The sequence below is a fragment of the Hippopotamus amphibius genome, chromosome 17, assembly GCF_030028045.1.
Source record: "Hippopotamus amphibius kiboko isolate mHipAmp2 chromosome 17, mHipAmp2.hap2, whole genome shotgun sequence".
Lineage (NCBI taxonomy): Eukaryota > Metazoa > Chordata > Mammalia > Artiodactyla > Hippopotamidae > Hippopotamus > Hippopotamus amphibius.
Genome location: NC_080202.1, coordinates 37,250,924 through 37,278,443, shown reverse-complemented (window position 1 = coordinate 37,278,443; position 27,520 = coordinate 37,250,924). Strand labels below are relative to the sequence as shown.

General features: G+C 38.4%; 1 protein-coding gene across 1 annotated transcript in view; it reads right to left on the bottom strand.

The window, feature by feature from the left end:
- The window catches only part of SKAP1 (src kinase associated phosphoprotein 1), a 280,311-nt gene that overhangs the window by 212,304 nt on the left and 40,487 nt on the right, over positions 1-27,520 (bottom strand). Inside the window, exon 2 of the mRNA XM_057716290.1 lies at positions 27,054-27,159. Coding sequence (XP_057572273.1) covers positions 27,054-27,159 — 106 coding nt within the window. The remainder of the gene's footprint in view (positions 1-27,053; positions 27,160-27,520) is intronic.

The following is a 27,520-nucleotide window of genomic DNA, read 5'->3' as shown; positions in this document are numbered from 1 at the left end:
TGACAACCTGTCCTGTGTATTACAGGACAATCAGCATCACTGATCCTGGGTACCAAAAACCTGGGGCACCCCCAGTTGTTTTGACAACTAAAATATGCTCCCCCTCAACACATCCCCAAATACCTTCTAGCCTAAATTCTTAATTTTACAGGTGAAGCATGAACAACTGACTCAAGGTCATTTAACATTTTAGTGTCCGAGCCAAGACTGGGGCTCTTACAGTCCACTCTATCATTCCATCTCCTCTTTTATTTTGGGAAATGATTGGCAAAGCCGACAACCCTTAAAGTCTTAAAACTAATGAAATGGCAGTGGTGGAAAGGATCATTTGTAAGTTACTTATTTGAAATCTAAATTACTTTTCCCCCCAACAGAAGCAACGTTATATATAGTGGCTACCCACAAAAGTCTATTGTACTTTGGATTCCATTTCCTCCCGCCTTCACAGGAACCTTACATTATTCTACATTGATTTTCTCTTGTATAAATTCAACCTCTTCCTCTCAATATGGCCCTTTCCATCAGCATTTATGCTCATATAAAAATAAAGCAAACCAACAGATGATTGAACTTGGTGTACCCCCCCAAAAATAATAAATAAATTAAAAAATTTTTAAAAATAAATTAAGTAATTAAAAAAAAAAAGTAAAGCAAACCTTCCCTCAACCCTGTTCACATTCCTCCATCTGCTGTCCTCTTTCCCTTCACATCACAGTGAAATTTTCAAAAGTGTTGACTACAGTTTCTCTTTATTTCCTCACCTCCCACTCACTCCTCAACATACTCCAATCTTGCTTACAGTTGTCGCACATTAATCCTTGCTATGAACATAGTGACCTCCACGCCTCTAAACAGAAAGAATACTTTTCTATCCTCATCTTGACTTCCCAGGGGTGTATAAGTGTAGAAAAGCATTTTTTCCTAGTGAGAGCATCCACAGTTTTTTATCAAATCCTTAAAAGGATTCATAATCCAAAAAAGATTAGGAAAAGGGTAATACATTGGTGATAATGGTGCGTCTTCCAGTACGTACATGACTGAAATAAGGTGTGGCTACTTTAGGGAGGAACACCAGCCTAGTGAGCATCTAGGTTATTTCTTTATAAGATAAAAATTCAGAAAATGGAGAGGACGGAGATATGCGGGAAGTATGTTGCCATAATCCAGAGATGAATTTGTGGGAAATAAGCAGAGCTGAGGAAGAGCAGGTGAAAAAATCTCGTGATTGACTTTTCTTGTTTTTTTTTTCCTTTCTCAGAACAGTTCTGGGCTGGCAATCAAGTGAAGGAATATAAGATGCTTGGGTTAGAGGGCAGGGGAAGTTCAGAACAGCTTGGACATCTTCAGTGGGAAAAGGGGAGAGGGGATAAGAAAAGGAAGGGTGGGAAGTGTAAAAGTGCAACATCTGGGGAAAAGGGCTTCCATGCTGACCTAAAGGCATATGTAAATTGTAACTGGCTGTAACTTAAATAATTTGTTTACATTAGTATGATGGGTCAATCTCCACCTAGCAGACAGTGTGGCTTCCCACTGAAACGGGCCACTGTGAAAAGTTTTCCATAAAACTCCTGTCTGTAACACACAGCTAAGCAAGCAAATTATCAAAGGGGTGAGCAATTTTCCATCTTCTGCTCCTATTTTTCCATCTTTTCTCAAGGCATTGCCCTGGCCCCCTGTTCCAATCATCACCCAACCTCTAATTCAATATAAATAGAAATTAGGGTGTGGGCGTGTACAAATTGTGTGTGTGCACTCCTCTTTCCAAAATGTTAATGATGGCAACAGAAGGAACTTTGCTAACAAATGTTGTTTTCATTTATTGACTCAGAAAAAAACAGCCACACGGTGCCAATTAAAGGGCCAACTCATGGCAAATTATTAAATACATAAAATGTTACTAATGATCTCAGTCTCTTATCTTTTTCCCCCACAACCCCCACTCCAACTCACACACATATTTTCAGCTCCCTTCTCTACCTGCTGTAAAGTGTCCTGGTTTCCTGGTTTCTCTTGTTAGTTAAGAAGATGTTATACGTTCACATATACTAAATATTGCTTCTCCCAATAGTAGTTATATCTTAAGAAGACTGATTATGGAGAAAGAATTAAATTTAACAGATAAATTTAATCCAATAAAGTAGCAGGTCTATCCAGTTGATGTTATATAACCAAATCTGCTTTGTTCTTGATGATACTGTAATTAAATATTTCTGTCAATAAAAATCATATGTAGAACTTGATGTGGAATGACATGGAGTGGAACGTTAGTTCCCTCTTTCTTGAGAGGTATAAAACTATCCTGGTAACCTACCTCTTTTCCCTCTCTTCTTATTTTAACTATTAATTATGTAACAACCCTAAAGAAAGACTATTCTCTCTCTCTCTCTCTCACACACACACACACACCCCCCTCTATCCCACAGCTCACAGAGGATGCTTCTAGAAGGCAAAACCAAAAGGTGAGCAATCTCATTCCTCACTGGAGGGCGCCATGGATTATTCTCTGCTGGACACATTTGAGGTCTTGATCTTGTCTTGTTGAATATATCCTATGAATGGCCTTCATCACATCCTCTGGAAAGATGATTCCACACTAGAGAATTCTACACTCTTTAGGAGGCATTTCGTCAAATACTGCCAACATCTTCTAACTCTTATCCTTCACTCTGAAAACAATTATCCCTTAACCAGAGACTCCAGCAAGTCTGAAACTAGACATTTTAAACCAAAATACAAAGACCACAAGAGAAGTATATAGAAGAAAAAGCATGCAAACACACACACAGAGTTGTGTTTATCCTAAAAGCCTCTGAGAATTTCCTCTCAGGGCTGAGTAGATAGATAACAAACACTTCTTTAATCTTCTCTTTGAAGCTTCAGCTTCAATATGAAAGGGAAGCTATCACTCCTCTGCAATATCCATACTCAACATCATCAGGCCCATGCAAATGATATTCGAAGCTGGAAAAAGATGAGTACAGAATGAGCAGACAGAAAATGCTGCAACCATATTGATGATGATGATTTTCGCATTCAGTCAAAATAAATCCATCTTTACTTGTGCCTTCAAAAGTGAAAATGGAAGAATAAGATTTCACAGCATTTATTCTACGCTACCGAATAAAGTCTTGAAAATTTAGGGTTACATTTACATGCAAGGCAAAATTTGTTATTTGCGTTTTTAAATTAAAGAGGTTTTAACTGAACTTGAGTTTAAGGAAATGTGCAGCAAATAAAATGAACCCACTCTATTGAGGGAGTCTTGATAAGCAGCTGCAGCTGTAGTAGCAGTAGTAGTAGCAGTAGTAATAATAATAATAATAATAATGCTAAGATTTTTGAAACATATTGTCGGGCACTGTTTTAAGCACTTCTCTTCTATTAACTCACTTCCTCCACATTCTAACCCTATTATCAGGCCCATTTTGTAAATGAGGAAACCGAGGCATCAAGAGGTGAGATAATTTGCCCATGGTTTCACAGCTAGTAATCAAGGCAGAAGAGTTTCCAATCCTAGCAACTAGTTCCAGAACAGGCACTCTAATAAGAAATCAAAGAGGAAAGTTTAGGACTTCCCTGGTGGTCCAGTGGTCAAGACTCCACGCTTCTACTTCAGGGGGCGCAGATTCATCCCTGGTTGGGGAACTAAGATCCTATAGGCCACATGGCATGGCCAAAAAAAAAATTAAAAATTAAAAAAAAAATTTTTTTAAGAGGAAAGTTTTGAAAATACAATCTAACCGAAAAACACTCAGCAAAATGAATTCTTTCTCTAAAGATATTTTATTATTGTAACAGAATTCAGTCACTCAGTCAACAAATACTTATTGAATGTCTTCTATATGACAGTTCTTTGCTCTGGTGTCATGGATGAAATGGTGATTGAAACAGGTATGGTCCATCTCAGATTATATTTCAGTATCTTTCAAATTGCAGTCATACTGGTCTAGTTTGTCACTCAAGATTCACAGAATACTAGATTTCTCCTAAAAATGAGGCTATTGACTTTTAGTCATTAGTTTGGGGTCTGAGGGTGGGTGTCAGATTCTTGATGATGAAGCTAACCAATAAACATGGTTATTAAGATGAAAATACTCAGAGCTTTAACCACTCAGCTAGCTAATTAAATAAATCCTGGTGAAGTAGGTAAGACAACTGTAATTATCCTCATATTTTATCTAAGAAGGAAAAATAATTCCATTTCCTAATCAAAATAACACAACATATTCAGCACTTAAATATGCCAGGTATTGTGCTAAGTATATGTTTTATATGTATTATTTTATTATATCTTCATCACAATCCTATGAGGTCAGTATTATTATTATCCCCATTTTACAGATGAGAAAACTAAGACTCAGGAAGGTCAAACAAATTGATGGGATCATGTAGCTATTAACTGACAGAACCAAGATTTATATCCAGGTCTGTTTGGTTCAAGAGCCAAAGCTCTTAAATTTCATGTTAACTGCATTTCTATTGCCTGTAATATAGAAAACAAATCTAGTATTAAGAGAAGGTATAATTGTTTTGTCAAAGAGCCTAGCATTAGGGAGTAGTCAGTTCAGAGGTCTTTAATTTGGAGTCAACTATGGATTCAACTATTTGAGCTTTGGGAGCCTCATGAACTCCCTAAAATTATGGATGAAAAGTAATATGTGTTTTCTTTTCCCTTGAAGAAGAGTCCATAAACTTCATTAGATTTCCAAAAATCTGACTAACTCTTCTCCTTCAAAATGATAAGACCCTCTGAGTTAGATGAATAGGACTATAATGGCATTATAAACCTAGCTATGCAGAAAGGCCAACATCTGTAATGTTATAAATCTAGAACATCTAGATGAAAATTTTTTTTGCAACTAAAGCATTAAAAGTGTTATTTTACCTGTGACTTACAGAAATTTAAAACCCGTCATACATTTCCTGTCTTGGTAAACCACCTGTTAAAAAAAAAATCAAATCTCTTCTTGATGATTTACGGATGTCCACATTTGAACTTCAGTTTTCTGTACAAAAACAGTGGTGTCTTCTAAAGGGATAGGCTATCTGCAGTACTCAACATCCAGAGACCTCTATTTCCCTCTTGACCATCTCTGTTCTCTGGTAATGGCTGTCTCCAAACAGACTAACGCTGAAGTGTTATCGTGGCATTAGAAATGGAATCTTAGAATTCAAATGGACACCTTGTTGAGAAGTGCTTCAATGGCAAGTTAATAAGGCTAGGAAAACCCCTGCAATTGACCTTGAACAGCGAGCCACACGGTAAAGACTGACTTACGCCCGAGAAAATGACTTTTCTGAACAACACTAATAGTCTGTACACTGGATATTTCCTATAACCTCTTCTCTCACTTGGGAAGAGTCACTTGATTTCAAATTCTCTTCCCACTACTAGCGTTCCATCTACTACCTTGCAGAAGGAATGGGCAAGGGGCAAAGGGCATGACACCCAAGAACAGAAATGGGAAAAGAGCACCATCTGGTGGGAGTCTCTGATGGAGGCATGAGAGGACTGGGACCCATGGGTGGGGTACCTGCCTTAGAAACAGTCAGGCAAGAATGGGAAGGTCCCTGGAAAGGGTGCCCCCTGTAATCCCTATTCCTTCAGTCCATCAAAAGTACAAGACCTAGTGTCTGCCTACAGGAAGCTTACAATCTAGTCTAAAACATGAGAGACTTACACATGAAGAAATCTCAATCTAAGATAGTAAATAACAAATACTATGGTAATAATAGACAATAGGCACATAACTCAAGTAACAGAAGGACCTGTCATAAGAAAGTCCTGGGTTCTTTGCGGAGGAGGTAATATTTCTGTGACCTTAAGTCTACATGCACAAATTTTAGGAATCCCAGAAGACAGCACCACAAAGTTCTCTTACAAAACACAATGGTCACAGTATTACCCATGCCTAAAAATATTTTTTAGAAGTCTATTCACAGACAATAAAAAAGAAATAATATAAAATAAATTAAATAAAACCCTATTCACCACTAGTGTCTTCTATAGCACAATCACTACATGAAGTCTCTGCTGTGTCAATCCAACATCCACTCTGGGTATTAACAGCAAGAAATGTAGGAGCTCAATGATTATGCCCTTTCATTGAAACACTGGAAACCTACATTCTAATATTTCTTCCCTTGTGTTCTAGCACTAAAACTGCAAATCGTGGTTGTTATGACTATGCAATCCCCATACTCCCTACATGTAACAGACAACCAAACATAATGCAATGAACTATTAAAGAAAAATGCTAGCCAGCTATGTTGTGGCAAAATAGAAGACCCTAAATATCAGTTCAGAATTAAAATTTCTTTTTCCTTGTATACATAAAAGGGAGAAACTTAAGGGTGGGTGGGTTGGTTGGTTTGCTTGTTTTTAAGGATAGGGAACAATGTCCACTACGATCAGATCCAGCAGAAATGTGCAGCCTGGATGGGAGAGACAGAAGGAAGGAAGCAGTTTAGGAAGCTGCTGGAGAGCAAAAGAAGAGACGAGATTTGATAACAAACATGGAGGCAATTGGGAATAGACACTCAGGAGGAAAGTCAGAGATGTCTTTTGGTTCCATACGTCTGTACTGAGAGAAAACAAGGCAGAACTCACATACAAAGAACTCTAGCTGATTATCACATATTAATCTGTACTATCTTTAGCCCTTGCCCTGCCATTTTTGACACTGTTGATACTTAGAACCTAATTTGTTTTATTTTTTGCTTGCTTCAGGTTAATAGCTACTCTTAGACCACCGAGACTCTCAGTTATCTGATTGATGAATAACTGATAACTGTATGACTATATGACTGTGGACCACATACTTAATGAATTTTACAGCTGGAAGGACATTGAAGGTCATTTAACCCAGCCCCTCACTTTACAGATGAGAAAAAAGAAGCATGGAGAGGTTATCTGATTGCACCTTAAGAGTTTAAAAATCCACATTGTGGAACTACCACAGTTTATCTTGTGCAGAATCAGCAACAGGTTCAAAAATGTGATATTCATTCGAAAATTCCTTTCATATTTTTCTTGTTATGAACATGGTCACTTTATTCACCTGACAGCAAATGTTACACAAAATTTTTAAGCTGGACTACTTCCTAGGGCTCCTCCAGGCAGTGTTGATTTGTGAACATTCATATGTCAACATACCATCTATATCTCAAGTTATGAATACTGTCAAACAGTAATAAGTCTCCACTATTTGCCAGATACTCCATGAGGGACTGAGAGCACAGAAAGCCTAAGCTGTCGGCCAGTTCTGCTGAAATAATGCAAAACTACACAAAAGTGATGTGATTGACCCAAAACACACACAAGGTAAAAACTGGAGCCAGAAGAACCCAGGGTCTGGCTAATTCCAGAACCCGTCTTACTGCCTGCAGATGAGAGTTGCTGGGGGTGGATCAGGGATCAAATATGCCGATGGGGGGGCGGTACGGAGAGGGGGAAGGAAGGTCACAAAGAGGCTAGGCCCAGGATGCAGAGGGAGGCTAGGCAGAGGGGCCACGCCCATTAGAGCAGGTGGCAGAGGCCCAAAGCAGACATATTTGAGGAGGGGGTAGGGCAGCATTCTGAGTGGGTTCCAAACTGAAAGTCTTTGTTTTATCTGTGAAATAGGCTATGATGTCAAACAAGAGTGAGAGGTGATAATGATAAGGTAAATACTGCTAAAGATTTTAGGGGGAAGAATACTGAGGAGGACTGGAAAGGTTGCTGATATGGGGCATGTGAAATAACTGTCAGGCATCATTAAGTGGTGAGCTGAGGCTGGAGACTAAGATTTACTGTGGCGGCAATTCAATTGTGTAATTTTCCTCCAGCACTGATTAGCTGTACAGGTATAAGATCAAAAAAGGTGGACAGCTGAACTGATCCAAGGTCAGAATTTTTCTAGACTTGTGGGCTGGAAGGACAAGAGAGTAAGAGAAGACTGGGCCACATGCCACGGAGCTCAGGCTGGCCAGGGAAGAAACCAATGACCAAGACTTGACTATAATGTCTGCACATACTAAAAACTTTTAACAATAAATTAAAATATTCAAAAACAGGAGATATCATTATTCTACTCTTCTCTCTCAGGACTGTTCTTTGTCTCAAAAGTCCCAAACCTCTCCTATCTCATGTTCCCTGTTTCAATGGCTGACATCTCCATCCACCCAACTGAGGAGTCATCCTTTACCTCTTTCTCTACTCTATGTATATCCCATCATTCACCAACACCTCGAGATTCTACTCCTTTCATATATTTTTAATCTATCTCCTCTCCCTCTCTACGGGCACTGAATTCACTCAAGTCCTCAAAATGCCTCACCCAGATCAATACAGCCACGTCCCAAGTGGTCTACCTGCCACTTTGCTCCTCTCTGACCCGTCCCCCTGGTGCCGACGGAGAAAGAAGGGCAATGAAATGAAGAACAAAGGATCTGCAGACAAGACTGGGTTGAAGTCCCAGCATCTTCATCTTCTAGCTGTGAGACTGTAGCTGCAGCCTCAGTTTCCTCATCTTTAAAATAGACATAATAACCACACCTGTCTCATATGGTTCTTGGGAAGATTAACTGAGATGATATGCACAATGAACTGAGCATTAGGCCTGGTACCTGGCAGCCTTCAGTAAACTTCAGCTGTTATGTCATTAGCGCCATCATTATTCTAATGGCCTAACAACATGCAAACCAAGTCTTATCATTCCCCAGCTTAAAATCCTTCAGTGGCTTACCCCAGCCTGGATCTCCCCTGCTCTGCTCACACTCCTGCTCTTACATGTCACAGCTCTCTCTGCTGGCACACTTTCCCCTATGGGCCCCTTCCTCTCCTGGTGAACCCTTGACGGTCCTTTGAGGCTCAGCTCAGTCTCCTGTGTTAGGTGTTCCCCCAGCACACCTGTGCACTCCCCTCAGCAGCACCTGTGTACTGCACCACAAGCTTCTTATCTCTCTATGTCACTGAGCTCTCAAGGGACAGTAGCACAGAGCTTGCTAAATAAGTGACCAGAGGTGAGAAGCAGAAGGGCTGTCTGAGTGCAGCATGACTAGAGCATAGAAACATTTCAGGGAGGGGTGGAGACAAGGTTGGAGAGGCAGGCAGAAGGCAAGGCTCTCTAAGCAACGCTATGCAGTGTGGATTTTATCCCAAATAAGATAGGGGGAGGCACCCTTCTTTTCCTCTAAATTACTCACACAAAGGTAAGAGGGGTAAAAAAAGAAATCAAAGGAAGGGAAGAAAAGGAAGAAGAGAAATATAAAAATAAGTAAGCTTTGTTAAATTAAAACCTTCATCCAAATGAAGAGTTTTTCCCCCAAAGCCTGGCTTCAAAGGCTAACTATAAAATGACCGGCAAAAATATACTTCAAAAGACACAACTGAATACACATCACAGTGGCAAGAATCCAACACATAAATACAATCAATTTGTTTCCTCATTAAAAGCTTTCATGAAGAAAATGATTTAATACAAATGCTAAAGCTACTGACACAGATTAATTGAAAAATAACAACAGAATTCTAATTAAAGACGTAATATTATTTCACTCATTCACACTGCACCAAAAATTGAATAAGTTTTTAAAAACAGAATCTAGAAAGCAGGCTTCTACTGGTAACCACTTTAAGAGCTACAATGAATTACTAAAATAATAAAAAAAAAAAACTCCCATCCTTAAGTGTACACTTTCTTCCAGTTAAGAACTGAGATGTACACAAAAATTCAGAAAGCATTTAAAATTATTTCACAGTTTTGCCCTCAACTTGACTTTTTTCTAATTGTACACAATTCTATACTAAAATATCATTCTTTCCCATTTATTTCTTTGTACAGTACTTACAGCAGCCATAGTTAAACCCTTATATAAGATATGCAATTATCCAAATCACAAACTAGGGAACTGACTTAGATTTAAAGGCCAATGACTGTGACCAGTTCTACTGCTATTATCAATACAGGTCAGGGGTCACCAGCAGTTCAACCACAACAACCAGTCAATCTCACGACTTACCTGACCCATCCTAGGGCCAGGACTTCTGGTTCTGTCCCACTTCAAGGTATTCTCCAGCATCAGAAATGTCTCCAGATGTTGCCAGGCCACAGGGAAGCACTTAAGACAGCGGCCAAACATCAGGACAAGCAAAGGACTAAGACTATTTGTTCTGACCATATCTTCATCCCTCATCCTAGAAGCTAATTGGGTTGAAATGCTTTCAGCTACTGGCTGGCCCTAAGCCCTATTGGTAAGATTTTCCTGTCAATCATCCCCAGTCATATTGGGGGACCCTCCTTACCACCCAAACCAACAGCCTACTCACACTTCCCAGTCAAATCCTTCTTCCTTTGTTCCCCCTCACTGTTAAAATTCCGCTTAAAACCAAAGTAGCTACTTACCTAAACAAAAATAGTGTTTTCTAATATAGATTTTTACACATACTTGTCTGATTTTAAGAATCTCCTGGAACCCTAATTGAAACATGAATTCCCCAGGGTCCACACCAGACCTAGTAAATTAGCATGTCCAGGGTAGTGACCTAGAAGTCTGCATTTTTTAACAAGATCCCCAGGTAATTCTCATGATGGGGCAAGTTTGCAGAACACTATAAAGGACATGGGTATTTTATAAATGGTTGCCGGTTAAGCGAGTCATAGAGAGGCGGCCCCCAGTTCAACTACAGACTGTATTCCAAAATTCATTTCCAGTTGTTTGAACCTTGAAATGCATTTTCCTATTGATACAAAGTAATAGATAGTGTTAAGTTTTCTGGATCTGCTTTTTAAAAAAAGATTAAATCTTGTTAACAAATCTGAGCTATAGTAAATACAATCTTTAATTTACAAACCAATCACATTTCAAAAGTTGAAACATAAGGTCGGCCATTTAGAATGTATTTTCCCATTGACACAAAGTTCTGAGAAGTCTTCAGATTATCTGGTTATCCATAAAAGCTTATGAAGCTCAGGGACTTCCCTGGTGGTCCAGTGGTAAAGAATCCGCCTTCCAATTTAGGGGACACGGGTTCCATCCCTGGTCAGGGAGGTAAGATCCCATATGCTGCGGCGGGGCAACTAAGCCCACACGCACCACAACTACTGAGCTCGTGCACCTCAACTAGAGAGCCTGTGTGCAGCGAGCCACAGGTCCACATGCTCTGGGGCCTGCGCACCACAACTAGAGAGAAGCCCGTGCACCACAATGAAAGACCCCACGTGCTGCAACTAAGACCTGATGCGGCCATAAATAAATAAATAAAATATATATTTTTAAAGGCTTATGAAGCTCATAATAAACCAAGAGCAGCTATGGAACCAAGGATATAAATATGACCTCAAAGCAAGAGATACTGGGAAGAAAGAAAGATCCGTCTTCCTTTTCTGGGCATAGAGAATAAACATAGGCAACCTTTGACATTCTTATCCTCTCTCCCTTTGTAACTATCTCCTACTTTCCAGTGGCCTCAGCCCAGGTACCAAGCATTCACATGATATCCATAATTCCCTACTAAAGCATCAGCCTACCCATTCCTGTCCCATGATTTACTCTCCTCAATTACATACCTCTTCTCCCCAAATCCAGTCAAAACTCCAATTTCCATGATTTGGTTCCATCCTATCTTTTCAGCTATACGTCTCATTACTCCCTTATACCTGACAAACAGAATCACCCTTTGGTTCCCTAAACTTTTATCTCCTGTTTCTTTGCACATGCTATTTGTGTGCAATATATCTGACCAAAAATCCATCCCTTTCAAACCCAAGACCAAGCCATGATGCCGTCTCATCCATGAAGGTGTCTCACAGCCCACCAACCAGAAGTAATTTCTTTTTCTGGGATATCACAGTACAATCTCTGGGTGCCTCTTCTAAAGTGTTAGCCACAAGATATCTTGAACTGTAGTTATTTCTGCATACTTTTATATCTTTCCCACTGGGTTGTAAATTTCTTGGGAATAGTTTTTGGGTATCTACAATGTAACATGCCATGTATTAGGTACTTCTATATGCATAAGAGCAATCCCACAAGGCGAGTGTATTGTATAATTATTCAGTTTATCCTGCTCAAAAATAAGTTACAGGAGGACTGGAAACTGTCATATTCACCACAAAAATGCTTTTCACACAGTGGATACTCAATAAACATCTGTTGAATGAATGAAGTAGTGTCATTCACTTGTTATGAAGAAATCGAGCCTCAGTAAGAGTGCTGGTCAAACAATCATACTGTCTGGGCTCAAATCCCAGTTCCAAAACCTAACAGCTGTATAACCTTGAGCAAGTTGATTATCTCTCTGAAACTCAGTTTTCTTATCTGCTAAATAGGGATTATTATAGTACTTACCTCACATCTATCGTACATACATCGATAATGTATGTAAAGCCCTCTGACACTGGGCCTGACACATGATAATTGTGTGATGAATGTTAGCTGTGACTGTTATTCTTCAGTTGCAGAAGCGAGAGTCTCTAAAGCTCTCATTCTTTCTGAGGAAAAGGATCCTGTTAACTTTATAACCCTCAGTGTACCTAGCACTGTACATTGCCCATAACAGGTTCAACAAACTTAATGAATTTCCTCAGCAAATTTCCTCAACCCTAACCAAAAGTTAGATGGAAATCACTAAATAGGGCTACTGCAACTGAATGTATAATCAAAAATCCCTTAACCCTCCAGGTGAATTTATATTTTAAAAGAGGACTATGAGCCCAAATAATCTCTAAATGGTGAAACTCCAGGTATGTAACAAATTGAAGCCAAACATTTCAGACTGTCTATAGAAGATCCCATGGGCAGTGGGCTCCGTGCTGGCTCCATTCATGAGGCTAGCCACTCACTGGACCAAGAACTTCTTGAAAAACAGGGATATATCTTCCGTGACACTGCCTTGATCACCTGGCATTGTGCCCAACAAAGAGTAAACAAATAGCCAATACATATTTGTTAAGTAAATTAACTGCTTCCGGCTTGTAATCCTCACCCTGCTTTTAGTTAATTCCATTTCTCTTCATGACCAACATGCAAATCAATCATGGTGACTAATGTTTTGAGAATAAGGAAGTGAATGTTTTACTCAAGCACCATCACTTTGGAAAGCTAGTCCCACAAATATAAATGTTTTACTAAATAGTCACACAGGGTGCAGATAATCCTTTCCTGTGTCAGTTCAGTGCAGCTCAAAAAGATAATATCTAAGAAATGGAAGTTGTTCCTAATCAGTGATACCTCATCTAATGAAGACCTTGAGAATGACCTTCCTTTACTTAAAAAAAAAAAAGCATATTTTAGAAAGATCATCATGAATTACTCAAAAGACTGCTGTATTTCATATGGCTCAAAAATAATTTCAGTTTCAGTTTGTGTGTGTGTGTGTTTAGGCACAGAGTTAAAAAAACTCAAAATACAGCTGTTTATTTGCATAGAAGTGACCCACGGCTACAATTAAAGCCTAATTTCCTCTTTCCACACCTCTTTTCCCTACAGTGCTAACTCCTTTCCCACCTGGAAACAAATACTCTTTGGCTCTTAAATTCCTGCCTCTTTTTAAAACAGGAAAGGCTCTGATATCAGTGACTTAGGATTAAATACACACTCACTACAGAGAGTTGGAAAATACAAATAAAAAGGAGAAATTAAAAATCACTCAAATTCTACTTTCCAGAAATTACTATCATTAACATTTTGGTGTTTTTTTTCCAGGCATTTTTCTGAGAAAAAAAATATGTATATACTTAACGAATTTTTTCACTTAAAGTATATCTTATTCTACATCAATACATCTTCTATAGCGTAAATGATTAAATTGTCTGCTTTTTTTATGTTTGCCCTTTCAACAGACTGGAGGAGCAGAATAAACTGGAACAGAGAAACCTGAAGCAGAGAACCAGAAAAGAGAATTTTCCAAAGCTCTGAGTAAGACTTTATGAGGGCTAAAGTTTAGCCAGTGACAAAGGGAATAGAGAAGAGAAGACAGATTTAGGATGAAGAAGCAATAGGCTTGTTGATGGTTTGGGGAGTGAAGAAAAAGGAGTCAGGAATGACTTCCAGGATTCTGCCTTGGGGGCTGGGACCTAACGAAAGCAGAAATAGACTTTAGGGGTGAGCAGAATATAAAATAATGAGTTCAGTTCTGGACACTCAATCAGGTAGGATTCTTCTGGCTACAAGTAACAGAAAACCTGACTGTCAGAGGCTTAAATAAGTAGTTTATTTTTCCTTCAAAATAAAACGTCTGGAGACAGGTGATTCCAGGGTTGATGCAGGGGCCCAACAATGGCATGGAGGATCTAGGCCCTTTCCTTATTTCTGCTCTAACACCTTAGAGCAGAGTAACATCTTAAGGTGGCAACTGCATTTCAATGGGTTTTTTTTTTTTTTTTTGGTCTCCCAAGCATAAGACTGTCCTGTGAGACGCTATCAGAAGTCTCCCCATTACATTTCTTTGGCCAAAACTATATTTTATGTAAACCCTAGTCCAACCACTGGCAAAGCAGAATAGCTTTCAGATCATGAGTCATCCCCTGGGCAGGTGGGGTTCTGCTGTCAAGGAAGAATGGAGACCGGCTGCTGGGTAGGCATCCAGCAGGGTCTGCCCCTGCTTTGTGAAGTTTGAGACAGCTATAAGACATCTAAAAGGTGCTGTTCAATATGCTGCATGGTGCTGTGGAGAGAGAACTGCAGTTGAGCTGTACAATTGGGAGTCATCCACGTACAGGGGAAGTTGTCGAGTTAGGGACATGCATGCAATTGCCTACAAAGAATGTGGTGAGAAAGGAGGCAAGCCTGAGGAACAGCAGTGAAGAGGGCAGGGTAGAAAAACAAGCTCAAGCCAGAGCCTAAACTAAGAGTATAAATGCAAAGAAGAAGGAAAACCAGGAGAGACTATTATCATGGGGACTAACAGAGGGAGAGATTTTTTGTCTGTTTGTTTTTGTTGTTTTTATTTGCTTGTTTGTTTTTACATTTTGAGGAAAAGGAAGCTATCAATTGTGTCACATGCTGCAGAGAGACCAAATAAGACAAAGACTGAACAGCGTCATCTGGATGTAGCAATTAGCAAGTTACTGGTACTTTGGCAAGAATAACTTGATAGGAGAAGAGACTAGATTATAGGGGACTGAAGAGCAGCCAGAGAAGAAGAAACCACCAGAAATGGCTAGTCTAGGTTTCTATTTCAAGAAGTGGGTCTGGGAACTTCCTTGGTGGTGCAGTGGTTAAGAATCCGCCTGCCAATTCAGGGGACACAGGTTCGATCCCTGGTCCGGGAAGATTCCACATGCCGCAGAGCAACTAAGCCCACGTGCCACAACTACCGAGCCTGTGCTCTAGAGCCTGCAAGCCACAACTATTGAGCCTGTGTGCCACAACTACTGAAGCCCGAGTGCCTAGAGCCCGTGCTCTGCAACAAGAAAAGCCACCGCAATGAGAAGCCTGCACACCACAATGAAGAGTAGCCCCTGCTCTCTGCAACTAGAGAAAGCCCGCACACAGAAACGAAGACCCAACGCAGCCAATAAATAATTAATTAAAAAAAAGAACTGTGTCTGTAAAAAAAGAGATACAGGACAGTAGCCAGAGAGGTAATCACTGTGTAGGATGCACTGTTTTTCTTAATATTAGGAGAGATTTGAGCATATTTATATGATGGATGGAGTGATATAATCAGGAGAGAAAAGCTAAATTTGAGAAAGAGAAGGTCTTGGCAGGGCTGGGCAGTGGTAATAGTGGAGTGAAGATGACAGCTGTGAGTCATGGCCTCAGTCCTCAAATAGTGTGAGGGAAGACTCTGAACTCAAAAGATGACAGAGAATTGTAAAGTCATGCAGACAAATCTCAAAAGGGAAGAGGTCTGGGGTAAGATTGAATAGTAAAAATCTAGAAGTGACAGCAAGGAGCTTAAAGGATGCCAACAACACTTCCGGAAAACAAGCAAGTTCTATTTAAGATGACTGGAAGCAAAACAGTGTCCTGAAGAAGAGTCATGTTTTACTTGGGCAGGGATGGAGAAAAGAGGTTGAGGATATCATGGAGTTTGATTATAATAGAACATGGATTCTAGGAAACACAGGGGAAAGGATTAGAAGAAAAGTCCTCAGGGAAGATGAGAGGTGGTGGAGACAAGGAAGTACAAAGCTTTAGAGGAAGGGTGATGACCAAAGGCAGAGGGCTTCCGATGGATCGTGGCTGGAATGACTGGCATCCATGCTCCCACAGAACTCCAATACATGATCAGCAGCCTTGTAACCTTATCCCACAGAATGTCAGAGAAATGTTATCACAGGAGACATCTGAAGAGATGGACCCTGTCTTTACAAATGGCTCTGTATCCCCTAATGCTCAATAAAAAGAAAGCATCCTATCTCTGGAAAAGAATATATGGGACTGGCTACTGAATAGTAAATTTCATCATATAGAGAGTCTCTTGTTCTAATGTTTAGAACACACTAATAATTGTTTTCCGCCATTCATTCAACTCACATTATTGAACTCATATCACATACCAGTACTGTTAAAGACCTTTTAAAAAAAAAAAGAACATCCATGCCTTTAAGGAGTTTATAGTCTCCAGAATATGTATTCTGAGTTCTAAGAAACTGAAAATGAACTTAAAAGTATGTGGTAGAGCAGTGCATCTCAAATGTTCATGTGCATACAAATACTGGGATCTTATTAAAATGCAGATTCTGATTCAGTGAGTCTGATTCAATGGAGCCTGAGAGTCTGCATTTCTAACAACTTTCCAGGTGATGTTGATGTTGCTGGTCTATGGACCACTCTTGGAGTATCAAGAAGCTAAGACCCTAGCAAAAAAGATTTCTTGCTTTACCTGTTCTGTTTATACTGACCTATAAAGTCCTAAGAATTTTTCCTCTTTTCCTTTTCCTTGCCAGCTCTCTCATCCAACCATATTTTTCTAATAAAAAAGGGAGTTAGGGTAAAAAAACCTTACAAAAAGCTTTTTCTTCTAAGCAACTATTAGCTACATACACTGCTTTCACGAATATGTCAAACATCTATCTCATGTGATTAAATACTTTTGTGGAACCTCTACTATTTCAAACAGGACACCTAGATATTCAGTAAAAGAATAAAGAGACTGGGAGCAGCAATTAATTGTAGTTATGCCATATGGCAGTATAGAACACTGGCTGAAACCTGAAAACTCAATTTCATAAGAGTCTTACTTATTCTGAATTTTAATCATTATAGGATCAGCAAACATATGCCTACCAACCTGCTCCATTTACACAAAATTCTAAAGAATAATCACACTGCACATTCAAAAGTGATTGGTTTTCCCCAAATGGACTTAAAATTTCTCTCCTACCAGATTCTCAAAATAAAGTACCCGCTGACAGCTCTAGTTTAATCTCCCTGTTAAATAAAATCTTCAAACAGTACTTTTAATGAACAGTATTGCTTGCGTTCTTACCATCTTCACCGTCAGCTCACAATTTTGCACACGTATAATCTTCTCTGGTTCCGGATTCCTCAGCCTTGGGGCTGGTTCAGGTGCTGGCCCTCCTGTCCCTGTGAACTCCCTCCATCGTGCCTGTCACTGCTGAGACACCCATCCCACCACATTCTCTCCATTTCACCTCTCTCCAGAATGGAGACATTGTTATTTTCAACACATACTCCATCCTCTGTCCTCTCAGACCTAAGATACTTTCATCTCCTGTACATCTAATAATTTCAAGATAAGGACAGAAAAATCAGTTCTTATTCTGTGAACTTTTGTCTCTGGTGCTTGAGAGACTATCCTAATATCCCCTGAACATGTTTTAGTGATAACATTTACTGCACCAGGGCCAAAATGATTTTCTGCCACTTTCAATTCTAGTTCAATAAAAGAATAAGAGCTTTGTTTCTAACCTCTGTCATTTTTAATACCATAAAATGATTTAAAAAATGTAAAATTGAGTTCCATTTCCTACTGGACTACCAATCTCATATTAGCTTTCCTTTTATCAAATTTATGAGAAAAGTCAGAAATTGCCTTTCCTTAAAAAAGATCAAAATTTCAGGATCTCCTGGGCAGAATGTTTGAATTGAATTTCAGCTCTCAGTAATTGCTGGCCTTGAAGTTTTAAAGAAGTATAAAAGTTAGATACTTAAAGTTAGTTATGTCAGAAATAGCAAACTGGAGGACTATCCCTTAGTCTACTATCATCCAGAAATAATAAGGTTATTCTTAGAAAATTATCATCCTAAAAAATCACAAACATGTTTATTACATTTCTAAATTGAGGAAGTCTATGATTTTCTGAAACCATGGTGAATGAAGTTCATGGTTTCTGAACTGCAAAGTGAAACCAATAATGTTTTTTGCAACATCATATTATGAAACATTTCAAATGTACATAAAAGATGAAAGAACACCCATGTATGTGTATACCCACAACCTAGACTCTATGACTCACATTTTGTTATATTTGCTTTGTCACTTATCCATCCATCCACCCATCTTGTTTTTGATGCATTCCAAAACAGACAGCAAACATTGCTACACTCTAGAATGCATATATAATTAACTAAACTTCAATATTTATTTACAGTTCCTTTAAACCAATAAGCTTTTGAAAGATACCAAATCTTTTCTTTCTTTTTTTTTTTTTTTTTTTTTTGCAATAGCTTGGCTAAGTAAACTGTGCAATTAATTAGAAATTCTACATTCTTGGACTTCCCCAGTGGGCGTAGTGGTTAAGAATCTGCCTGCCAATACAGGGTACATGGGTTCAATCCCTGGTCAGGGAAGATTCCACATGCTGCAGGGCAACTAAGTCTGTGTGCCACAACTACTGAGCCCACATGCCACAACTATTGAAGCCCATGTGCCTAGAGCCTGTGCTCCTCAACAAGAGAAGGCACCGCACTGAGAAGCCCGCGCACGGCAACTGAAGACCCAACGCAGCAAATAAATAAATTAATTAATTTTTTAAAAAAGAAATTCTACATTCTAAATCCTAATCTTTCATTAATTCTCTTACTTTGAGTAATTTTTTCATATCTCAGTTCTCTCGTCAACAAAGGAACAAAGGCACTTGGTAGACATTGTAGAAGGTCTTGATTATCAAATTGTAAAATGGACCTTGTGGTTATGGCAGAATTCATAAATGAAAGACACTAATATAACTTAGAGAAATAGCTAATTTAGATAACTGGAGATTATCCAACTTTATGTGGGCATAAAGTTTTCTGCAAATTATAACGAGAACGCAAACAAGGTCACAAACTCAAGAGGGAGTTTGAGTTTGAGCATTTAATGATAATGCATCTTATATAAGCCACACTGTATCTAAGATAAAACAATTTGAAGACTGAGTCATTCCAAGTGGGAATTTTGTAACAAAGCACTAACATCAAGTTGGAATTTTCTTGGCTTTGCAAAGCCATAGTATTACTGGCTTGTAAACTTCCTATTAATTAACTACAGTAAGAGCTGCCACAGGGATAGCTGCCCCTTCCTTTATGAGCTATTTGTTCCCCTACACTGATTTTTTTTTTCTTTTGGAAGATTGGCCCTGGAAGGGGCATCCTTTGAAGCCTGAAGAATCAAAGCTGCTGCAAAGCACTGCTGAGAGTTTCGAAAGCAATATGAAGAAACTACATTGGACCTGGGGCGATAGGCTGAGATCTTCCCAAACAGGTCAGCAGTTGGTCTGTAAAATATTCCCATTGCCAAGGAGGTGGTGACATCTTGTGTAAATCAAAAACTAAAACCCTAAGATATCTCATTTCCATTTTAAATGCATGGGGGTTAAATATGGATATCTAGCACTTGAGAAGTTCCTGTGGGATTGATTTTTTCTCCTGTCTTCTCTGAGCCCTTTGCTGAGTGTGATAAGAAGCACGTTTCATTAACAACCCTGCTAGCGCTGCACTTCAGGGAGACTAGATGAGACTACACAGCAGGAGAGAAGATCCGGCTTCCAGAGAAGAAATGATTCACATGGTGTGATTATAAAAACCCACTTTAGGCCCAACTCATTTTCAACAGAATCATGAAATAAAATTAAATCCCAAGGAAATGAAATTTCCTGCATCATTTTGTAAATTAAAAAAAAGAAAAATCATGGTGATACCATTAAAGACATCAAATAGAGGTTTCAAGGTTTGGTTGGTAATGTTTACAATTTTGTAGCATTTGGGAAAAAAAATAATTCCAAACAACATTTTGGGGGCTGAAACTTAAAAAGAAAATGCAAGATTATGGTTAGGACAATCTTCAATTGAATCAGTCAGTGTTATAGAAAAAACATCAGAACAAAGAGTTTGGTTCCTGACTACTGACCCAGTGCTCTTGCATTTCTCTCTCCTTTGCTCCAGTTTCAGTGTAACACAGGAAGTGGATACAGGGTAGATCTATGTTAGAAATAAGAGAAAACAAGCAAATAAGAAAAAACCACAACCAGGAAGGCTTCACGCCACAAGTTTCTGGAGATCCACAAATAGGTGAATACAGAGAGGTATTTTTTTTTTCCCATTGGCTTTCTTTAAGCAGAGAAAGTAGTACAGTACTAGTACAAAATCCAGATCAAATGAGACTTAAAATCAAGGCCAATGACATCCATCAAAGCAACATCCTTTTTGACCCACCTCCTAGAATCATGGAAATAAAATCAAGAATAAACAAATGGGACCTCATGAAACTTAAAAGCTTTTGCACAGTGAAAGAAACCATAAACAAGACTAAAAGGCAACCCTCAGAATGGGAAAAAATAATTGCCTATGAAACAACAGACAAAGGATTAACCTCCAAAATATACAAGCAGCTCATGAAGCTTAATACCAAAAAAGCAAATAACCCAATCCACAAATGGGCAGAAGACCTAAATAGACATTTCTCCAAAGAAGACATACAGATGGCCGACAAACACATGAAAAGATGCTCAACATCACCAATCATCAGAGAAATGCAAGTCAAAGCCACAATGAGGTATCACCTCACACTGGTCAGAATGGCCATCATCACAAAGTCTGGAAACCACAAATGTTGGAGAGGGTGTGGAGAAAAGGGAACTCTCCTGCACTGTTGGTGGGACTGTAAGTTGGTACAGCCACTATGGAAAACAGTTTGGAGGTTCCTTAAAAAACTACAAATAGAACTACCATATGATCCAGTAATCCCACTCCTGGGCATATACCCAAAGAAAACCATAATCCCAAAAGAAACTTGTACCATAATGTTTATTGCAGCACTATTTACAATAGCCAGGACATGGAAGCAACCTAAATGCCCATCAACAAATGAATGGATACAGAAGATGTGGCATATATATACAATGGGATATTACTCAGCTATAAAAAGGGATGAGATGGAGCTATATGTAATGAGGTGGATAGAACTACAATCTGTCATACATAGTGAAGTAAGTCAGAAAGAGAAGGACAAATATTGTGTGCTAACTCACATATACGGAATCTAAAAATGGTACTGGTGAACTCAGTGACAAGAATAAGGATGCAGATATAGAGAATGGACTGGAGAACTCGAGGTATGGGAGGGGGCGGGGGGTGAAGGGGAAACTGAGACGAAGCAAGAGAGTAGCACAGACATATATATACTACCAACTGTAAAATAGTCAGTGGGAAGTTGTTGTATAACAAAGGGAGTCCAACTCGAGGATGGAAGATGCCTTAGAGGACAGGGGCAGGGAGGGTGGGGGGGACTCGAAGTGGGGGGAGTCAAGGAAGGGAGGGAATACGGGGATATGTGTATAAAAACAGATGATTGAACCTGGTGTACCCCCCCAAAAAAAATAAAATAAAATAAAATAAAATAAAATAAAATAAAATAAAATCAAGGCCAAAGCAAACAGTAGTAAAATGAACACAGTAATTTCATATAAATGATCTTTTCACACAATATTGGAATTAAGACCCCGCATTTATAGACACATAGAAAAGCTTCTAGTATTAAAAAATTGACACTGAGGATGTTCTGAGAGGTAGTAAGAATGCGCCCAAGTGATAATGGGGACTGTAACTCCTTCAGGAGTAAAGCACATTTCAGCGACCTACCTTTACTGCTAAAGAGTAGTGCTCAGCTTATTATTCTAATGGGTCAGTCCAACCGGAAGGGTGCAAGCTCAGTTATCTGCCTGCCTCCTAGGTCTCACTTCAAAATTCCTTTCACTCTTGATAGAACATGTTATTCTGTTTGAGTTCAGCACTGGGAATTTTTAATAAAAAGGTTTGAAAGGAGCAAGCTTTAAAAAAAAATCCACTTACTAAAAAATTATTACACATCAAAATTACTTACATAAAATATTTATTTTATGGGATGACCAAAGGGAGAGGCTTCTGCCTGCTAACACCACCACAATAGCCCAGTGTAAAAGAAAACAAAAGTGGATCAATTTAATCTTAGAGCTGGTACCAAATCCAAGATACCTGCACAAGTGAAAGAATAAACAAAATCATCATCATAAAATTAAAAGGAGAGTTACACATTTCAAGGCTGCTTTGAAAGTACAGGAGACTTGCTATGAAAGAACATAATAATAAAATGATCTTCCTTTCCAGGTTAAGCCAAGAGACTAACTGCAGGGAATATTATACCAGACTCAAAGAGCAACAAGTACATCCCCTCACTATCCTCAAGAAGTATATCTCCAAAACTCTTTCACACGATTGTGAAATCTCAACATACACTTACTAAATAACAGAAAACTAGTACAGGAATTTGGTATATAATTAATCAGCTAAGAGCCCTGAAGTTGTTGCAGGTTTTTGTTTTCTTTCTTGGTTAAGGATGAGAGGCAGAGATAGGACTGGAAAAGGAAGAGAGGAATCTTAAACCTTCAAGATGCAGTCAAATTATTGCTATGACTTTTGGGCCTTTTTAGAGCTCTTTAAACTCAGATGAATTGCACAAGTACCTACTACTGTTTTTTTTTTTTTTTTTCTATGTTGGCACTGAAACTCCAGTGTAAGTAGCAAAATGAACAACAGAAAGAGATGTTATGAGCAAATATCTCAACTTGTAACACAAACGTACCAATGACACATTCCACATTTCTTCTCTTGACAAGCACACTTTATTCGAATGTTTTTTGTTTGGGGATTTTAAGGTCAATAACCAGCACCTGGGAAAAGTAACACTCTCTATGTAATGAATGGTAATGATATTTACAGTATACCACTTGGAAAATCTTGCTTCGGACTAACTCCTTGTCTTTATTCCTACAATACAAAGACACAAGGACAACATATTCTTAAACTAAATCCTGTTTTAAAGCTAAATCCATGTTAAACCAACAAGAAAAACTCGAAGTTCCCTAAGAGCACTGGAATTACTTTTATGCTATTTGTACTATCACATTTCACACAAAGCTATAGGCTAACCACCCACAAGGAGACATGTTCAAGATATTCTTTCAGCCTGTACTTTAAATGTCCTGGTTTTGTGGGGTTTGTGCTATAATCTTGTTACATAGTTATTTCTTTATTTCTTTCCATTTCAATATGCTATTAATCTACCTGTCTCTTTTTGGAACTTCTTTAAGTTTCACAAAAGGAAACAATACTCCAAGTTTATTTCCATTGGCTTTGGCCTTCTCTTCCAACAGTGAGCATAAATGACTAGCTGTTCCAAAACTGAGGCATCAAGAGAGAATTTATCCCTACCTCAGTAATAAAATTATTCTATTTTCTTCATCCCTTCCCCTACTCTCAATGTATTCTTGCTGTCAGATGGCCTCCCCGAATCAAACTTAAGAAATGCTCAACTGTTTCTGCAAATGCATAAGAACGCCATCAAATGTCTGAGTGTAGATCAAATCTGCTTCATTCCAGGTGTCTCACAGCTGGCGCTGGTCCTGCAGTGACCACCGTAATAAAACAGGAGGAGCCTCTGCCTAGCTTTCATCCTAATGATTCTCTAAAGAGCTCAGTGAAAACTTGGACTCAGAATGTGAAAGCCGTTAGTTTTAGGGAAAAGGTTTAAATGAGGAGGCAGTTTGAAGAAGAGCAATGAACATCACAGCTCAGGACATCAAATACCACAACAGGACTTCATTTCCTTGGAATCACAGAAATCGTCATCCGTTTTTTATTTTGTCTTACATGGAAAACATTATCTTTCGTTGGTAACATTTTTAAGCCAAAAACAAAAACAAACAAACAAAAAACCACCCTACGAAGACAGAAATACGGATACAATGCTAAGCTTGGGAGGACAGAGAATAGTAAAACCACTTGTACTGAAAGACAGATGAGCACTTGGAGGACATCCATGACTCAACACAACTATAATTTCCTAGGGTCGGTCACTCTAGGCAACAGAAAGGTGGCAAATGGCACATAACAGCTGTGATGGAGTCAGATGCTTTAATTTATAGCGAGTGCACAGCCATGGCAAACAGCACTGAATTCTGAGCCACCATAAAAATTAGTGCCAAGACTCTAGAGTTTACCAAGAATCAGAGGCAGTGTTATTTTCACTTCTCTCCACCCTTTTCATTCTTGAGCAACACAGTGTTGAGGAAAGAATCAAGGGAATTAAAGCCAGGACACAACAAAGATAGAGTGAAAAGTCGGGGGGTAACAATACATGTATATGTGGTATTTATATTTATCTAGTGTCTTTCCCAGGTTATCCTGCTAGAGATTTCTTACCCACCTTCCAAATAAGCCCTAATGTGCCACATCAATAGTTTTAGACAGGTTCCTACCCTCCCCCACAAATTTACCAAACCTCTAAAATTTTATTGCTTTCATATAACTAAAGATAAAACTTTTTAAGTGACGTTCATTAATTTTTTTGATGTTACTTGGCAACTTGCCATATACATTTAACTCTCAAGTTTGACGACTTCCAAATTTCTTTTCACATCCAGCCTCTGAAAGAGAGACAACTTCCACAGAAAAAAGTAAATGTGGCTGGCATTGTACAAGTTTTCAGTGCTTTCAAACCAACTTGTATCAATACATATAAGTGCATAACATCGACCAGCCATACATGGGGCTATAGATGCAACGTGGCTGAAAAAGAGGATTCAGTAAGACAAGGGTTACATTACTGGGATGATGATTGAATGGGCAAATGTAAGACAATTTCAAACAGCTTGCCAAAGGAAAGTTTCATTTTTCCATTTTCTTGTACAGTATCTAATTTCTGGCTCCTCATTTCCTCCTGATTTGATAATTATGAAATTCTAAATAAAGTGTCATCTTTCTTGCAACAAATCATTGAACAGAAAGCTCCCATCAACAATGCAGATGTTTCCTAAAACTCCCGTTGATTATTTCCTGAATGTCTATCCCACAAACCGCACAGCAAGTCCCTTGAGAACAAGGAACCCTCTCTACCTCATAAGAAATACAGATTCTATGTATGTGTGCATGGGTATGTGTGTATGCACTTAAAAAGAGGACTAAGAAGTAATATGTAAGTGCTAACAGTGAGTCACCACAAAATCACCTTTTATTATCAATTTCGAATTGAAATCTAGTCCTCCCAAGTACTGTGGTACAAATATAGAAAAGGAGAATTCATACTCATTACATATTTGTCTTTACAGATGCAGTAAAATTGCATTTACATTCCTTATCACAGATTTATACCATTAACACCATTAAATGGTATCACCAACTTATACCATTAATACCACATACACGATTATATTTTGGGCATCTCTCTCCCTATAATACAGTTTGAAATAATTCTACCTTTGTTCCTCATGTCATCCTTATAATAATCCTATAATACAAAGGTCAACTTTGTACTAAAAATGTTAAAACTTCTATAAGTTGCTAATGAGGCTTCATGTACAAACTAAGCCTAAACTTATCTACTAGTAAAATAACATTATGGGGAAGTTTGTTTTAAACACTATTCCAGCCTACCAAAAATTATAGATAATCTCACCTTTGCAAAAAGCTCCCATCTTTTGCATTCTGTTTGTTTCAATTATTCAGGGCAACCCAGGCTGATAATTACATAGTCCCCAGTTGCTGAGTAAAAGTGATGCTTAATTAGCCAGCAGGAAAGATCGATTAAGATCCAGCAGGGCAGCTTGTGAGGTTCTCTCACATTCCTGGAAGGAATATATTCTGGCTGCACCCTTCGAAAGGATAAAACTCCTTGCTTCTAAGGAGTTTCAATGAGGTTTCTAAAGTAGATGCTAAGATCGGTCAGCCCCACAAATTAAATCCCAGGTATAAGGACTTCCCTGGCTGTCCAGTGGTTAAGACTCTGTGCTCCCAATGCAGGAGGCACAGGTTCGATCCCTGGTCAGCAAAATAACATTCCACACAGTGCAGCCGGAAAAAAAAAAAAAAAAATCCCAGGTATATCCCTGCAGATACTCTGCCTTTACTAAGAGTACTCAGTTCAAACATTTCAAATCACATTGCCTCCAAGTTGCAAAAGACTTAAGATAACACTCATTTATCCACAACTCTCGTTCAGTTACCACATTTCAAGCAAGAGGTGGTTGGGAAATATACTGTAAAGGAAAATTTTTATTTCTTCCTCCAACAAGCAAGTATATGCATCTGTCAGATGCTCACATTCTAAAAGGCACAAATTAAGTCAGGGCCTTTAATTAAAAAAAAAACTTAATGAGCATGGTATTCCAATTAGTCTGAAACTAAGCATTCTAATATGGTCAGAGAATCAACCGGATAAGTCTAGTTTAAGTTTTCTATTAGGGAAGGAGATGTGGATATAAAATCAGGACCAAAAATCATAACAAAAAGTATCTGCTGCTTAACATCTCCCTTTCAGTAATTTGGATGAGCATAAATATTTAGTTTTTCACACATTTTGCAAAAGTGTTCAATAATGACTAACATAACAATCCAAAGCTAAAAGCAGAATAATTTTCTTAACACACATAATTGTCAAAATATTTCCGTTTTGGTAAACTAACTACCCTAAATATGCCTGCCTACCTCCAATGCAATTCAGTAAACATTTATTAAGCCTCTACCAAGTATAAAGAACTATCATAGGTATGTCTTACTTTGCTAATTTATATGCAATTAAAGTAGATTTTACTGATTATAAATTGTTTTAAAGATTATGAAGAAGAATAATGGAACCGGTTTATACAAACCTAGCTTTGATTTGCTGCAAGCCCCGTAAAATATGGTCTCTGTTGTCCCTTGCACCAGCACTGAGGTTCTCATTCCACAAAACTTCTCCCAGGAACTCCTCAGTATCTAAAAGAAAAGGAAAGTTGATCAATGGAAAAGAAAAAGTACTAAGGGAGAAGGAGGAAAATCTGAGAAATGGGTATTATTTTCTCTTTAAAAATTTTAAAGTTGCAGAACAAGGTGAATGTAATTAATGCCACAGAACTGTACGCTTAATGGTTAAAATGGTAAAGTTTATGCTATGTATATTTCATAAGAATAAAAAAATACATAAAACTTTATATATGCTTGTAAATGACACTTTCCAATAATCCAAGACCTTGCTATGAATTTAGAAAGTTAATGCATATATTAACCATAAGAAATAATTATTTTCTAAACCATCTAAAAGAAACATTTAAATATTAATTATCACTGATGGCAGAGG